The following is a 15,568-nucleotide window of genomic DNA, read 5'->3' as shown; positions in this document are numbered from 1 at the left end:
TTATAAGTAGATATGAAGTGTAACTGGCAGGTATAGACAGAACTCAAGAGGTGTTTAAACATACCAAACCCAATTTGAAAAAAGTTTTCGACATTTTACCACAGGTATTAATAGTGCTATTGACCATTGTCTGTTTTCGCTTAATGATTTAGCCAAATCTGCTCGAGCATGAGATAACCCAAGGTTAGCACAAGTCCAAATGTACTGTATCAAAGGAATGCTCTGGTAGATAAAAGCAGAAAAGAAAAAATACAGTGCAAAATAATTTATTTATTATACTTGTCAGACTATACAGAAAACAGTAGAAGACCAAGATCTAAATTGCAGCGGTTTTGGTTCACAAGAATCAATGTACTGAGTTATGTGAAATAGAACAGCACCACTCTGACTTATTTGTACCAGTTGTTTGTTCATTCTCTCACAGCTTATAAGGGAAGCATGGTGTTCATTGTGAGAAACATGATGGAGGCCTCATGAGGCAGACCTGCTTTAGTGCTAGATCCGCTGTTAGCTTTTGTTCGCTCAGCAGTCCATGTGTATGTGCTTGGTTACATTGAGTGCTTTCTGCTGACAGACATGGACAACACATCTGGTTGACTTTGGGAGAACTGTGACATTTGAGCAAGTCATCCAAAATCAGGGTTGGTCTGAATTTGGTGGAAGATGGATGCCCAAGCTCTGCAACAGGTTTGATGCAGGCCCTGCTAAGCCTTCCTGTGAAGCCAGGGACTCTAGTAAATTGGTGACCAGGTTAAGGTCCACATCCAGAGGTTGAATCTCATCTTCCTGTTCAGTGCTGGGATGAGCTTTGGAGGTTTCAGATGAGTTTGCTTCCTAATGTGAAGGGAAAGGAATACAGACTTATTCCAACTACAGATACAGTATGGTACTACAATTTAACATAATTTAAATGTCACTATTTGGGAAATGCACATATGTTGATCCCTTTAACATAACTTTTACATTGTGTGCATCCCTTCATTTACAGAACTGAGGAAAATTAGGAGTACCCACTTTTTCAGACTGCACGAAACTCTTTCCGATGTTTGTGCCTCCGAGTTCTTGGTCCATTTGGTCCATGTAGCTCTTCAGACTGTTAAGAGCTTCAGCTCCAGACTGCTTTAGAGGACCAGAGAAGCCAAGAGCCTCCTCCTCTTCCTCATCATCATCATAATCATCCTCCAAATCATCGGAGTCTAATTCATCATCCTTGGCTCCTGGTAGAGTGAATGGACAGTATTTTACACAATGGTCCAAACTCGTTCTCATTTGGCCTTGTGCTTAAACCTGTAACCACGCACCTCCACTATTGTACCATAATCTCTGCAACACCAGCACATAAAAGTCGATGCCTATTTAGTATTTCTGCTAGTAGCTAGCTTGGCTTCCCCAGGTTACTAGAAAACATGCTTTCTCAACCATAGACTTTAAACTCAGCAACAGCATGATCAATAAATAACTGGGAGAGGTTTACCCAAGCTTGGTTATGGCAAGCTTTGTGCTCAACTGATAAGGACGTTAACCCCCTGACCATTTACACCTACCGAGGAGTCTGTCCAGAGCACTTGTCACAGAGTCCGCATCAAAGCTAAAGGGTTCATTGGACTGAGACCTGAAAAAAAAGACAATAAAACAGATTTTATCTTTTTAGATTTAACTAGATTTTATCTTCTCATTAGAAATCCACAAAAGTAAAAGCATACTTCTACCTCACTCTAGGAAATACATAAAAAAATACTTCTGCAGTTACAATTGTTACAATGTTATTATGTAATAGGGCTGCTCAATTATGACTCGTCATAAAATATAACGAGAAGGCGAACAGGTACGGCCAACATGACTCGTCATAAAATATCACGAGAAGGCGAACAGGCACGACCAGCCGCGAGCATTTGATAAGGGACGTCATGGGTAAAGGGCGCCTGCAGGAATACTACATGTTATGGTACACAGACTGGTATGCACAACCATCTATGCATAGGCTATGTTAGGTTCGCGCATTGGTATGCGCATACAAGTTACCTTAGTTCCTGCGTCTGTGACTTTAAACAGTGTAGCCTAGGGGCTTTAACTTTAGTAAAGCTTGTGCTTCATTCAGCATTACAACCCAGTTTTTATGCTAACGTTTTGACCAGCAATTTATCTCTCTTAACCACCATTTCTGTTTTCGAAAGAAAAATGTATTGTTAGATGGTTGCCAACAATTGGTGCGTGGTTTGCTCTCATTCTCATTCTCTCTCCTGCGCAAACATTCTCTCCTGCATGCCTAATTGTGTGTTCTACTGCATAAATTAGTTTGTTTTACATAAATGGCCTACTGTCATGCAGTTCATATAGGCTACAGTGCAGGGAAGAGTCTAGAAATTAGGTTCTCCTCTCCTCTCTTCTCCTCGTAGGCTATAGTGCGTACGTCCGTACACCTGCAGGAACCGCAGACGTGATTGGGCTTTCTGTTACTGTTTATGAAAAAGTTGTACATAGCACAATAAGGATACACTGCATGTTAGGCTGCATTAACCAAAAGCATATCATTAACATTTTGTAAATAAGCAGGTCGAGTATAATTTTGTCTTAATTAATATTCACGGTCCGAGTTGCGGTCGGGTTGGTTTAAATACCAGGCGAGCTCAGGCCGCTTGAGACCAGACCCGCGCACCACTGCTACACACACAACCAAACTGTTCGAGTGGCCTGTGCACAGCGGGGAGGGGCGTGTCGAGTGCATGGCTTAAAGAAGCAGCGTGAATCAGTGCGCTGTAGGAGTTGAAATTGTACGTATTTTTAAAAAAAATCTTAATGGAATGTGGCAAAATAATCATTTTTTTTCTCGATTTTACTATTTTTGTGATCGTTTGGAGCCAAAATCGAGATTAAAATTGAAGTTTGATTAATTGCACAGCCCTATTATGTAATGTGCAATATAGTAGTGCTGGGCGGTATGACCAAAAATGTATATCACGGTATTTTTCAAAATTCTTACGGTTTCACGGTATATGACGGTATTTTTTTACCATGCATAATCAGATGTTCACAGCATTTTCTACAGGTTGAGAGAGGAATTGCTGTAGTACATTGACTAAGGATGGTCTATTTTACTGTCATGATGTAGAATAACTCCACACTAGTGGTAATGCAGTTTTGCATGGCCCCAGAAAATGATGCTGTTTCCAAAGAGCCACTCATGATTCTAATGAAGAATCTAATCAGAATGCAAAGACAATTGTACGGAGCCCCCCTGGGGACAGGGTGGGCAATATTTTTAGACCGCACTTTTGCGTTCCCGCGCAATAGTTTTTGCGTTCCCACGCAATACTTTGGAGTTCCCTCGCAATAGTTTTTGCGTTCCCACGCAATACTTTTGCGTTCCCTCGCAATAGTTTTTGCGTTCCCTCATAATAGTTTTGGTGTTAAGAAAACCTTTTTCTTCCTCTGGTATGTTGGGGGCTCTGTACGCAGATCCCATTTACGTAAGAGTCGCGCTGTCATAGGCTTGGCTAGGCTACTGGTCCAGGCTGGCCCCGGTAAAACGCACGGCATCTTCTAGGCTATTTGAGTTTCTTAAAGCTGAGCTGTGCTACATTTAAATTGTTCAATACATGATTTCATAGCAGGCCAAATATAAAATAAATTTTATATATAGCCTAGATATCTGTTTTTATTAGATGATCAGATGATTTACAGTTATTTGTAATATGTCATGTTTCATGTTTTTGTAATGTTTCATACAGTGATGCAGGTCTACTGCATAAATACAACTTTGATCATTTTTATAGCCTACTACTGTATAGTTAACTTTGGCCTTGGTGCCCTGATATGTGGCCTTTGTGCCCCCCACCAAATATGCCCAACTGAAGGCCAAGTGGCCTTGCCCCCAGAATGGTGAAATTCCAAGCCTGTGAGGCATATAGCCCTAGGCTTCACGTGGATTGGGAGACAGACTGCCCAAAGCCACAGTGCGTGGTCTGCAGTGAGATGCTATCTAACCATTCTAATGTGGTTCTCCACACTGTTTTTTAGCGTGAGAGCTCATAGACCAGTTGCACATTTTGATTTTGTTATCATGTAGGGCGGCTAATTAAACACGATGCCTGGAATGCGTCAATAGAATGTGTTACTTTTTTATGTGTTGGATGGTGGGGGTACGCGAGCCGAGTCAGGATGTAGAAGGTGGTCCGCGGGGAAAAAAGTTTGGGAACCGCTGTTCTAGTGCATCATATCTCCGCCGAAACAGACCGTTTTTCTTTAAAATACGCTTCAGAGTCTTCAAGCACATAACCACATTGTGTCTCACCGCCAAAGCCTCCAGCATATTTTTGTATGGGAGCCCCATGTTAAAGTAAAACTTAATCAAGTTGAGGTTATCCATGATGGGCGAACCAACGGACCTGTGTGTCTCCTACGCCAGACTGGGAATACAGAGCCCTGCAATAGCCCACTCCAAACTATTGCGAGGGAACGCAAAAACTATTGCGAGGGAACGCAAAAACTATTGTGAGGGAACGCAAAAGTATTGCGAGGGAACGCAAAAGTATTGCGAGGGAACGCAAAAAGTATTGCGTGGGAACGCAAAAGTGCGGTCTAAAAATATTGCCCACCCTGTCCCCAGGGGGGCTCCGTACAATTGCAGTCAAAATACAGAGCTTTTACTGTGCAAATTTCACAAACATCTTGTATAAAACCAATACAAAAAGTAGTGCAACTTGCAATAATTATACTTTTTTGAAAATGATACAATTTAAAATAAAACCTCTGTTAATATGCTTACTCTGTCAAATAGGCCTATCAGACATGTATTGTTATTGTGTGGTTTACATGACGTTAGTGGAAGGCTAACGTTAACTTCATGTGGATGTCGATGTCTTGTTAGCCTGCCATGAGCTTCGGTTCGGTTCGCTAGGCAAAATATTAACAAAAAAGTTAGTTTTGGTGCACTGATGACAGTCAGGATAATTTCTAACTAGCCAGCTAGTATTGCTCAGTGCACGTCTATAACATGCTTTACTTGCTACCTGGATAATTTCAGCGAATATTCTTAAGGTGAGATGAATGATAAGATCATTAAACTTCACTGTGTTCGGTGGGTTGCTAACTAACGACATCACCTACTAGCCAGCTAGTTACAGCTGTTGAACAATCTCAATAGAATTTTTGTGACGGTAGGCTAAATCCTTTTCAATGCAGTATCCGTTTTTCCTTAACTAAAGAAACAATTTAAGGTATTATTCTGTGCAACACCCTTAAATAAACCCCTTACCTAAGGAGAAATTAAGCCTTAAGGGTCATACTTCAGGGGAAAAACTTATGGTGTTTTGTGTTTACCCTCACTATGCCTCGCAGTGGCACCATGCGTGCGTGTGAAAAAAGTCCAGTCTGAAACACTGTCGCGCGGCGCAGCGTTCCAAACGTTGTGTAATCAAATACACCGGTATGGCGGTATATTAAAAATTCATATCATAACGAAAATATATACCGGTATACGGTGTGAAGCGGTATACCGCCCAGCACTACAATATAGTCATGCTTTCTGATGTTAGTCTCTGAGACTTACCAGGGTAGTTCTGCTCCTTCGTATGAGGACATGGTATTGATGAAGTTCTTCATCCCCTGAGTGACTGCAACTAGGCTGTAGCCGGCCTCCTGCTCAGCCTCTTCCTCTGCCCCAGCTGACCCTCTCTCTCCGGGCTGGGTTCTGCTCTGGGCCCCCGTCCTGCCCAAGCCCCCGCTCACGCCACGGCCAGCTCTCTCCTGCAGGATCTGCTCCAGGTCTTGAGGGGTGAGGTCAAGCCAGCTGTCACCTATGAGTGGGTACAGACTCACAGTCAGTGGCTGTATCCACCGTACAACTTATGCTGTTATGTGATGCTGTAGTGCACTAGTATCAATCAAAAAGTATAGGTTGATGCCCTAGTCAGAATTTGTCCTTTGAACCCATGACCTTGAGCACTTAATGACCTTATGAATGTGTGTCAAAGTCCCTGAATATGTGTAGGAGAAAACTGTGTGTGTGGATGTAGCAAAGGAAGAGAGCAGTCACCACACCCAGCCTTGATCCCAGGGCACCAAACCTGCAGCTAGACCACAAAGCCAAAGAGCCAGGGTCGATGGCATGGCAGTCAGAGTGCATACTCAACCGCAGTGACGGCACTGCGGACAATACTGCAATTTTGACCTTTAACCCCATGACACTGAAGGAGAAATTTTGGATTACTAACATTTTTATGAAATAGAAGTGATTATTAATAAGTTTATATGTATTAGAAGTGAATACTAATCTACATTTATTACATAGAAGTGATTAACATTTCATTTTCTTATATTCTGTGTATGCTTTCTATACATTCAATACTGTGCATCAACTTTGCTTTGTCTGTCATTTGCTCTCTCCATGTCACGACTTTCTAATAAAGGTCATGCGACCCCCTTTGTCACGAGTTAAGGGTATTCTGCCTGAGGCAGTAATATTAGGAATATCTCAACAGGAACTAGATTATGGCAAGAAAATGCTAAAGTATGTATATGTATTGTATTGACCAATTATCTACTTACTTGGAGTAGCCACATGACTTGCGTATGGCGCATGGATCACATGCTATGTCCAAGAAGTGTCCATGTATTGTTGTATTTCTGCTTGTATGAGGATTTTTGGAAAAGACCATTGTACTTATGTGATTTGTATTACCAATGTAACTAACATGCATAAGATGGGGCTTCGCCCTAGAGAACTTTGAGTAGTGTTACTGGAACATGCTGTTGCTAGTGACCTGCTCCCGGTATCGTGAATAAACCTGCAGTGGTTCCTCACACCTGAGTGTTGCCTGGATATTTTTGACCACAACACGGGTTAGTTCATAAAGTTCTTGTAGTGAGTAAGCATGGAAGTTTGATTAAAATCTATCGCTGTCGGATATCGGAGATATCACCTCTGTCCCAGTCCTGTCACACCCATGAACAAATAACTGAAATAGGATGCACCCCTCCCATTACTACTTTTTACTACCTTTTTTACTACCTCCACAATATTTTTTACTACCAACACGACATCAAGCAGCTGCCCTTTTTTATTTTAGGGGGGGGGGGGTATGCAAAGCGCCACTTAGCCTACTACTTGCTATAAGGTATAAATCAATATTAGGTACACTAACAATTTCTAATTGTGATCATTAAGTATTGTCATTGTCAACAACAATGTTTTTTTGTAGTGTCGAGTTCAGTTTCAGTTGTCCTTAGCCCTAATAAGGTGAATAATAACCTTAACCTTGGCACTTCTTAAAAACAAATGACACTTAAAAACCAAACATGTGTGGTCAGAAATGAAGAACAAACACCACCGACAAACCCCCCCCCCCCCCAAAAAAAAACCCCTCCAGTCTAAGGATAGGCCCAGAAATCTATTTATATGGATATATAAAACCATTATTATTGGTATGGTATTGTTGTTGCACATTTGACACTAAAGCAGTCCGTGAAAACATGCACATCAGTGGACTGCTTTACTAATGCAAAATTGAAAACTATGATTTCATTGCATTACTAAGTATGGTTGCACGATGCTTGCATGATAAATACTTCCCAAAACAACAGTAATTATAAGGATGACATTTAGGAATGTAAATCAAGTTTACACAATTCGATACAATATCGATTCTTTAAGCCAACAATTTGATTCTTTTCAATACTTCAAAATGTGTAGCAATACGATTCGATGCGTTGCTGGGGTCTGTTGTCGATAGGAAATGACAGATTTTGGTTCATTTTCATGGATTCAAATGCCAATATTATAGGCTAAATTATAGGCCAAATAATGAACAATGACTGTGGAATCAGGTAGGTTACAGAGTTTGTTCTCTTTCCCCCCCTAACACCACCTGTCACTAGCTAGATGCTTTCAAATTTAACATGGTTTAAACTCGTATGTTGCAGTATACGTTTTCTGTCACTGCAATAAAACTAGCCTATTTGGAATATTTTGTAGGCCTGCTGTTCCTTTTATGAGAACAATTTAACTGACTGATCAAGTTTTCATAGGCTATTGAATGCTTTAAATGTGAATGCCATAAACTTAATTCACCATTACCTAGATTATTGGTTCTTCACGCATCTAAATGCTTGTTTTGTTATCTAAGTTATCTAAATGCAGTGTTTTGTAGGCTATTCAAAGCATTTCACTCAGTTGTGGTGTAGGCCTATGTCTTGAGTGATCACTGTCCCTTTAAATGTCTGGGACTTTAAATTACGTTTTAACTCCATGCTGTTTTTGTTGATCGACAATAAATGACACACGCACTTACGTGGTTAAAAGTGAATTGTTTTCACTCGTTTTCTTGCAATTCCCACGTAACATTAGATACTACAGTAGGTCTAGGTTACATTTAAAAAAATGTTGTCGATTACTGTCAGTGACTAGTTCGAACTTTGTTACTGATGGGCTAGGTGGAATAATTTCATTATTGCACGGTTCTGGATGATCACAGTCAGATGGCAGCGCAGCGCCACTGTCAGCAAAGGAGCAGTAGATGTAGGCTAGCCTATCACTCTGATAGCAGCTAAGAAAATATAGGCTACACTCACTCCGTTAGGAGGCAACTCTCAGTTCGCACTAGGCTACTTCAGCTGGAAGTTTTAACAACTGTGGTCTTGACTAGTGTGTAAGCTTTCGTTCAGCGAGTACAGGAACCTGGTGGATGACTTTGTGCAATGGTGCAGGCTCAACCATCTGCAGCTGAACGCCACAAAGACCAGAGAGTTGGTGGATTTCTAGTGTTGCTGAGGCATTCAGAGTTTCTGCTTATTTTCTTGGCTTGAATCCACCTCAGAGCGCTACATGAACAAATATTATCAGATGAGTGACAGAAGCACCGGGCATTTGACCAGCAGGCCCATATGATAAACACGCTGCTCTGGTTCCTCTGGTAGCCTGCGGTAGGGCCTAGATGACGAGAAAAAAACGAGAGTCGCCAAAAAGCATCCCTGCATCCCCCGCCCGAAAAAACTCTTCGGATCTGCACGATTCATAGAAGTCGCCCAAAGGAACGTGAAGGAGGCACCAAAAAGCGCACTGTTTGCATCCCTGTAATATCAACTGAGGCGAAAATGTTGTTGGCGTCGCTGATAGGCTGTCAACCACGACGGAACTCTACACATTTTACTTTTACGTCATAGCTATCAACTCCGACTGACTCAGGTCCTGTTAGCACATATATATTTTTTAATTAGGTAAGATTAAGTTAAAACATGACACAAATATTAAGCAAAAAATTTAAACTCATTATATATTGATGGTGATTAAAAATTTACTACCAAGTCAAATTGCATTTATTACCTTTTACTACCTTTCAAGGGCCTTAATTTTGGTAGATTCTATTTACTACCGCGCGGATGGTTATGGTTATGGTTATGGATTTAGCAGACGCCTTTGTCCAAAGCGACATATAAATACTAAACAACATAATAATATTTAAAAATGAACAGGGAACAGATTCATTTATACCTAAAATGTAGGTCAAATATAGTAAGGAGAATAGTTGTAGTACACAATAATATCAATTCAATCAATAGCCTAATAAAAAAGCAATGTAAAAAAGGGGAAAGGCAATAATAAAACAATAATGTCAATTCAATCAATAATATAAAAACAATAACATGCTAAGACTACATTAAGGAGAATATCAATAATAAACAATAATGTCAAATTAATTAACAGCCCAATTAAAATAAAACAACATTATATAAACCATAACACATAAGCGCTTAAACAACGAAGTATATGTTGATACCCTGTCATATGATGCACAAACCTTTAGCTGAGCAGTTTGATATAAAAATGTAAACTGTTGCAAGCAACTCATTCCATGTCATGGGAACATCATCACGCTATTTCATGAACTCCTAAAGCTGGAGATAATTGCCTTTAACAACGTATGCGTTTACGCGTCATGTCTGGCACTCATATTGTTCGTCAGTTTAGCGTATATCCCCAGCTAAAGGCACGGGTCAGACCGACCATATAGATATGCATGGCGCAACAGTAGTGAAAGCTAAACTAAATTCGCTACATTTGGCCCGCAAGTCAAATCAAAGGCAATTTGAATAAGTACTGACTGTCTTGAGGTGGGAGGTGTTCCTCTTGCTTTTTGAGTTCTTCCAGATCATAAGGGAAGCTCCGTAGGATCTGCAGAACCTCCTCGCCTGGAGACTTCACACATGAGCTTCACAGACCACAAATAGACAGGAAGAATAATGAATATTATGTGAACATGCCAAATGCATTCAAACTCAAACACACACACACAGAGCAGACAAAAAAAGACTCTTAAATTACTTTGGTGTGCTCAGGAATGACTGTTTGAAGACATTTTCTGCTGATGCCATCAGTTCTTTGTAGCGTTTAGAACCCTCTAGTTCCCCCTAAGAAAGACACATATGAAGAGGTTAGTAAGACCCATTAGTAAGAGCATTAGATCCAGAACACTCTTCATCAAAACATAGGTGTTGCGTTTGAGTATGACACAGTTTTGACTCACTCTGAAGTACTCGTTCCTTTTGAGACTCTCCAGGAAGCTTTTCCACTGTGGGTTGCAGCTGACTGGAGCATCTGGCTCAGAGGAGGGCACTCTACACTTGGAGCACAGGATCTCAAACCCATGGGCCTGAAATGTCCAACACATCCCAACATCACACATCAGTAGAATAGCTTTCTACACTCATTTCCATCTCTAAAGAGAGACTCACCAGCTTCATGCCCAGCTCGTGGGCTTGGTAATGGGGGTGGGTACAAGGAGGCAGGCAGTAGCCACTTCGGCGGTCCGGCTTAAAAGTCTGCTGCCGGAGCTGAGCATACAGACATCGTGTGAAAGTCACCTGGAGAGCAAGGATGATGGGGATCAAGGGACAAAAGCAAAAAGAGTGAAGGAATATTTATTATTGTTGTTGACCTGATTCAACCCTCTAATGCCTCTCCAAGATGACACATGATTAAGCATTTCATGATAATGTGTAGCTTGAAATGCAAAACTTTTGCCTAAACAACACCAGCTTGGAGATCAGAATCCAGATGTCTTACAGTTGTGCTCAAACGTTTGCATACCCTGGAAGAATTTGTGAAATATTGGGCAGATATTGGAAAATATTACTGATCATCCAGAAAACCTCTCTTTTATTTAGGGATAGTGGTCGGGTGAAGGCATTTATTATTAGCCTAGAAATCTAGACATCCTAGCGGCAGCATATGTAATTTGCAGCCAGGGTAGTCTAGCAACTCTCCGTTGGCTTACGAGCTGAAAAAAACAAACTTTAGTCAGGCCAATCACATCGTGTATAGAGTCGGTGGACGGGCTTAACATAATGACGGCAGAGTTGCGACGGTTCAGCGTGAATTCCATGCTACTTGAAAACAAAGAAGCTGCTGCTGCTGCTGGCGAACAGCGGTCTTTGAATTAGCTTTGCCCGCGACTCGAGTTAAGCTTTTTTTTTTTTAAGTTGGCAAACGTTTGATCTACCAACAAGCTCCGCTGGTGGGAAAACACATGGGACTCATGGGTTGAAGCGCTATCCTATTGCGTGCAGAGAGAATTTGAAAGACAACCGTTTATCCCGCCCCTCGGATTGAGCACTGCCAATGGTGAGTTCCCAGACCCTACATCAACTGAAATCACTTAAATGTCCCTGATCACATATGACCAAAATGTCCCAACCATAAAGGCTATGTTTTGAGAAGAGTCAACAAGACACCGCACCATCCCTACTGTGAAGCATGGAGGTGGATCTTGGATGTTCTGGGGGGGTGTGAACTACAAAAGCACAGGAATTCGGTCAAAATTGATGAGGAGATGCAGTATGTTATCAGAAGGACAATTCTTCATTGAAGGACAATTTGCCCTTATTGGCCCAAAATCTGTGGATGGGACATAGTTGGACTTTCCAACATGACAATGATCCGAAGCACAAGGCCAAGTTGACCCTTCAGTGGCTACAGCACAAAAATGCCCATCACAGTCACAGCCACTTTGGGGAGATCTACAACATTCAGTTCATACAAGACAACCCCAGAATTTTCGGGACCTCCCCAACTCAATGACTCCACAAGCAGTCATTGACGCTAAAAGCCCAGTTGGGTCCAGTTTTAGGATATGCAAGTCTTCTGAGGAGAATAGGGAAATGCCACAGCGCAACAAAAGCCACTAGTACTATGTGATGTGTTTACCGAGGTAAGGACCCTTGTCTCAGGAGGAAATGTCCGGAAGGTGCGGCAGGCTTGGAGGTCCACTGGATCTCGTAAGTAGAATGCAGACACGGCAGGGGCAAGCAGGTCGGGTCTCTGGGAAAGCACAGTGACAACCCCAGCTGGCACGAAACAGTGGGCTTGATGAATATCCATGTGGATCTTATCAGGGTAACTGAAAGTGCAAAAGTAGATTTACTACCACGTAAAACAACAAAACAGATTAAATAAAACTGTCCCTATTCAAGCAACTGATTTAAACAGAACATGGGATTGTACATGAGGAACTGTTCACAAAATAAATAACATCCACATCCACTTACATTCCTTTACATGTGACCTGATTCATTAGGAAGAAGACAGTAGCATTTTTAACTAGAATAGACCTAGAGCCCATGACCTTGTTCCTATTGCTCCAAAACCCAATCTTCTGTCCAATTAGCCTCACTAACAAGTAGTTTTCTTATGGTCACAAAGCTGTTAAGCTCTAGTCTTATGCAATCTCATCACATTGTGTCTTAAAACTATGCTTAGTATGAACTGGACAGAATCCAGGAAAAAGCTTTTACTACTAAGTTTTTCTACATAATGTGTAGGTCCCAAAACTAAGACGTGCAAAATACTTTAAATTCTAATGTTTTCATACATTTTTTAACCCTGGATCTTTCAAGGTATTGTTTCTAGACTGCCCAAACGGTGTAGAATGGAAGGCAAACAAGTTCTCCGCATGACTGGAAGATTAAAAGTTTGTACTGCATGCTCACTGATTTTACATGCCATGGCAAAATGCACAATTGAGATCAATATGTTTTGTATAGAGTTACCACAGGTTACTCTATACAACCACAGGCGGCACTGTGGTAACTCTATATAAAACATATTGATCTCAATGGTGCATTTTGCCTATGTTCAGGGTGGAAAATAATAAAGAAAGATTTGCATAAGACAAGTCAAATTGGTGTCTTTAAAAAGAAGGGTTCATGGAGAATAAAGAAACAAATATAAAAAAAATCTTTGTATATTCCCACAAGGTGTTTGGCTGCTCTGAAAATGAGAACCAAAATTATTTTTCAGACTTGTGAGGTCTGCTGTTAGTGAGAGTGTTTCTACTTATCTCAATAAGGAAAATAAATCAAGAGCGTATGTTGAGTACAAATATGTCTTCTGAAGGCCTAAACAGAGCCCAGCCAAAAACTCATCCAGACCAAACGTGACGATTTTGTACCAGCATGCACAATTTCAGCCTCCTACATGGTTTAGTTCTTGCACTATGGGCTTGTGAACTTTGACAAAAAAAAGAGGCCGAACAAAATCGACACCCCCTCCCCCTGTAAAATTGGCTGTATCTTGGAAAGTATTAATCTTACATAAAAGTAATTTTACAGTGTGTCTCCTAGGTAACATAGGTACATCTGGTAATTTTTTGAGACCTAAGTGTGTGGGCCCTGGTTGAATTGACGTGGAATGACCCTACAGTAATTGTCAAGGAATGAGTCTCTCACCTGTCTAATCTCTTCCCAAGAACTGAGCGGATCTTAGAACTGGCTAAGCAGGCTTCACCATCAGAGGACAGGAGAGCAAGAGCCTGGCTTAAGGTGGGCACCTTATCTCTGGACAAACCCACTTCACCAGACTTTGACGGGCAAGGTATGATATGCAACAGTCCCCTACAGAAGAACACCTGAAAGATAACCATATTAAGGATGAGCAGTCTGATTTCAAATTCACAGAACAAAGAAGAGGCAAAATCTCAACTGTTTGAATACAGTCACTGTACTTCAAATTCATACTATACATATTGTTCTCTGCAGACTCATATAATTTAATTTAGGGTGGGAACAATACAAGGTTTTTTCTCCTGCCTCAACTCCCTGAAGGATCATAAACACAAACAAAAATGATAAAAATGATATGACCCAAAACACATGACAATCGACAATGTGGAGTCCTCACCCTATTTTCACTGTTCTCTGGGTTCAACCACTTTGGCAAATAGTCTGCTGCTTCAATCAGAAGGAACTCCTCATCATTATCTCCCACCTTGGCTGCCAGGTCTGGAAAGGTCTTTGTGATTTGCTGAAGCAGGTATACGATGAACCACTCATCTTCCACATTATCACCAAACTCTGTGCAGCCTCCAATATGCGCTGGCACAGAACCTAGGCATAAAAATCATAATGGGACGCACTGAGTGAAGGTGAACTTATGGATAACATATAACAATGACTTCATATTAAAGGCATATTTGTCCAGTTAGTGTTAACCTTTGAAGAAACATCAAGGATAAACTATATGCTTTTATTATAGGGCTGCACGATTTGGGGGAAATCTCATTGCGTTTGTTGACAAATATTGCGATTTGCGGTATAATTTTTGAATGTCAATTAATTGATTCAACTCAATATTCTAAATGTCTCATCCCACCAACCAGAAGTGACATAGTCAAGGAGGACATGGGATATACAAGTCAGAAATGTGACAAAATTAACTGTGCACGATAATTTGTAGCTTTTGCGATTAGGTAATTGCATAAAAAGCCTATGTTCATATTGCAATTACGATTGCGATAATTGTGCAGTCCTAAATACAACATGGGCTGCAATTAAACCAACTTCAGTATCAACAAGACATGCGTTACCTGTTTCGGGGTGAAATGTCAGACTGAACGGCTGGTTTTGCCAAATATATTGCACTAAAAGATTGGCAAACCCTGTGAAGATTTGTTCCTTTAAATCCAGTAACTTTCTTTTGTTGGCTTGGGCATCTGTCAAATCAGGCTTGATAAGAAATAAGGAATACTGCACTGCATCCTCGGGTACTTTTTTGCCCCTCAGTAGAGGATCAGTGGCCATGATCACTTTCTGTTAAACTAAACGAGCACACACAAATTGCTTAACTTTAGTTACCAATAGTTTGGGAAGTGCTGGGCATACCAGCTAACGTTAACTTTGTAGCACAGGTGTGAGTTAACTGCTAGCAAGCTAGCATTAACGTTTGTTAAAATAGGTACAAATCATAGCAATTTTACGCATCAATTCAAATCTCCAAAGAACTAAAACTCTTTTACTTGTCCAACATTTTGTCTAGCAATTGCTTTACAAATATATTAAAGACGACTTTAGACAAAGGCCTCAATAAACGTTAATATGACGAAAAACTATGAACTAGATGTACTGCAAACAAACACGTGAAACTGTAGCAGCAAGTTAACTTCCGGGATTTATCAAATTTTAAAAATAAAAGTCGTAATGGCCAAGTTGTTGTAGGAGGCATGGATCCAAACGAATCTGATGGGGACTTTTAATGAGAAGCGAATCGCTCTCTCTGACTCGCGAAGTGATGTTCCTGTCG

The 15,568-nt window shown here is 40.9% G+C and overlaps 1 protein-coding gene across 1 annotated transcript; it reads right to left on the bottom strand.

Moving 5' to 3' along the window:
• Positions 1-250: 250 nt before the first annotated feature.
• ecd (ecdysoneless homolog (Drosophila)) lies at positions 251-15,422 on the bottom strand. The gene is made up of 12 exons (XM_076286133.1): positions 14,856-15,422; positions 14,171-14,376; positions 13,720-13,898; positions 12,200-12,392; positions 10,729-10,857; positions 10,521-10,646; positions 10,319-10,404; positions 10,099-10,205; positions 5,549-5,795; positions 1,545-1,612; positions 1,015-1,217; positions 251-834 (listed from the first exon to the last, which is right to left on the bottom strand). The coding sequence occupies exons 1-12, from the start codon at positions 15,067-15,069 to the stop codon at positions 637-639; spliced, it is 1,956 nt and encodes a 651-aa protein (XP_076142248.1). The 5' UTR covers positions 15,070-15,422; the 3' UTR covers positions 251-636.
• Between the last annotated feature and the right edge of the window lie 146 nt (positions 15,423-15,568).

This window comes from Alosa pseudoharengus, unplaced genomic scaffold (assembly GCF_046254945.1).
Source record: "Alosa pseudoharengus isolate Yale_2024_CS ecotype anadromous, Long Island Sound unplaced genomic scaffold, YU_APseudo_1.1 YU_APseudo_1.1_scf_15, whole genome shotgun sequence".
Lineage (NCBI taxonomy): Eukaryota > Metazoa > Chordata > Actinopteri > Clupeiformes > Clupeidae > Alosa > Alosa pseudoharengus.
Note: the sequence above shows the minus strand (reverse complement) of the source record. Positions and strands in the feature narration are given on the sequence as shown.

Coding starts and splice junctions, on each gene's coding strand:
- ecd (XM_076286133.1), bottom strand. CDS start 15,069: ATGGCCACTGATCCTCTACTGAGGGGCAAAAAAGTACCCGAGGATGCA. Junction 10,206..10,318: donor TCATTCCTGAGCACACCAAA/GTAATTTAAGAG, acceptor TGGTCTGTGAAG/CTCATGTGTGAAGTCTCCAG. Junction 5,796..10,098: donor ACACCTCCCACCTCAAGACA/GTCAGTACTTAT, acceptor ACCCACTCATAG/GTGACAGCTGGCTTGACCTC.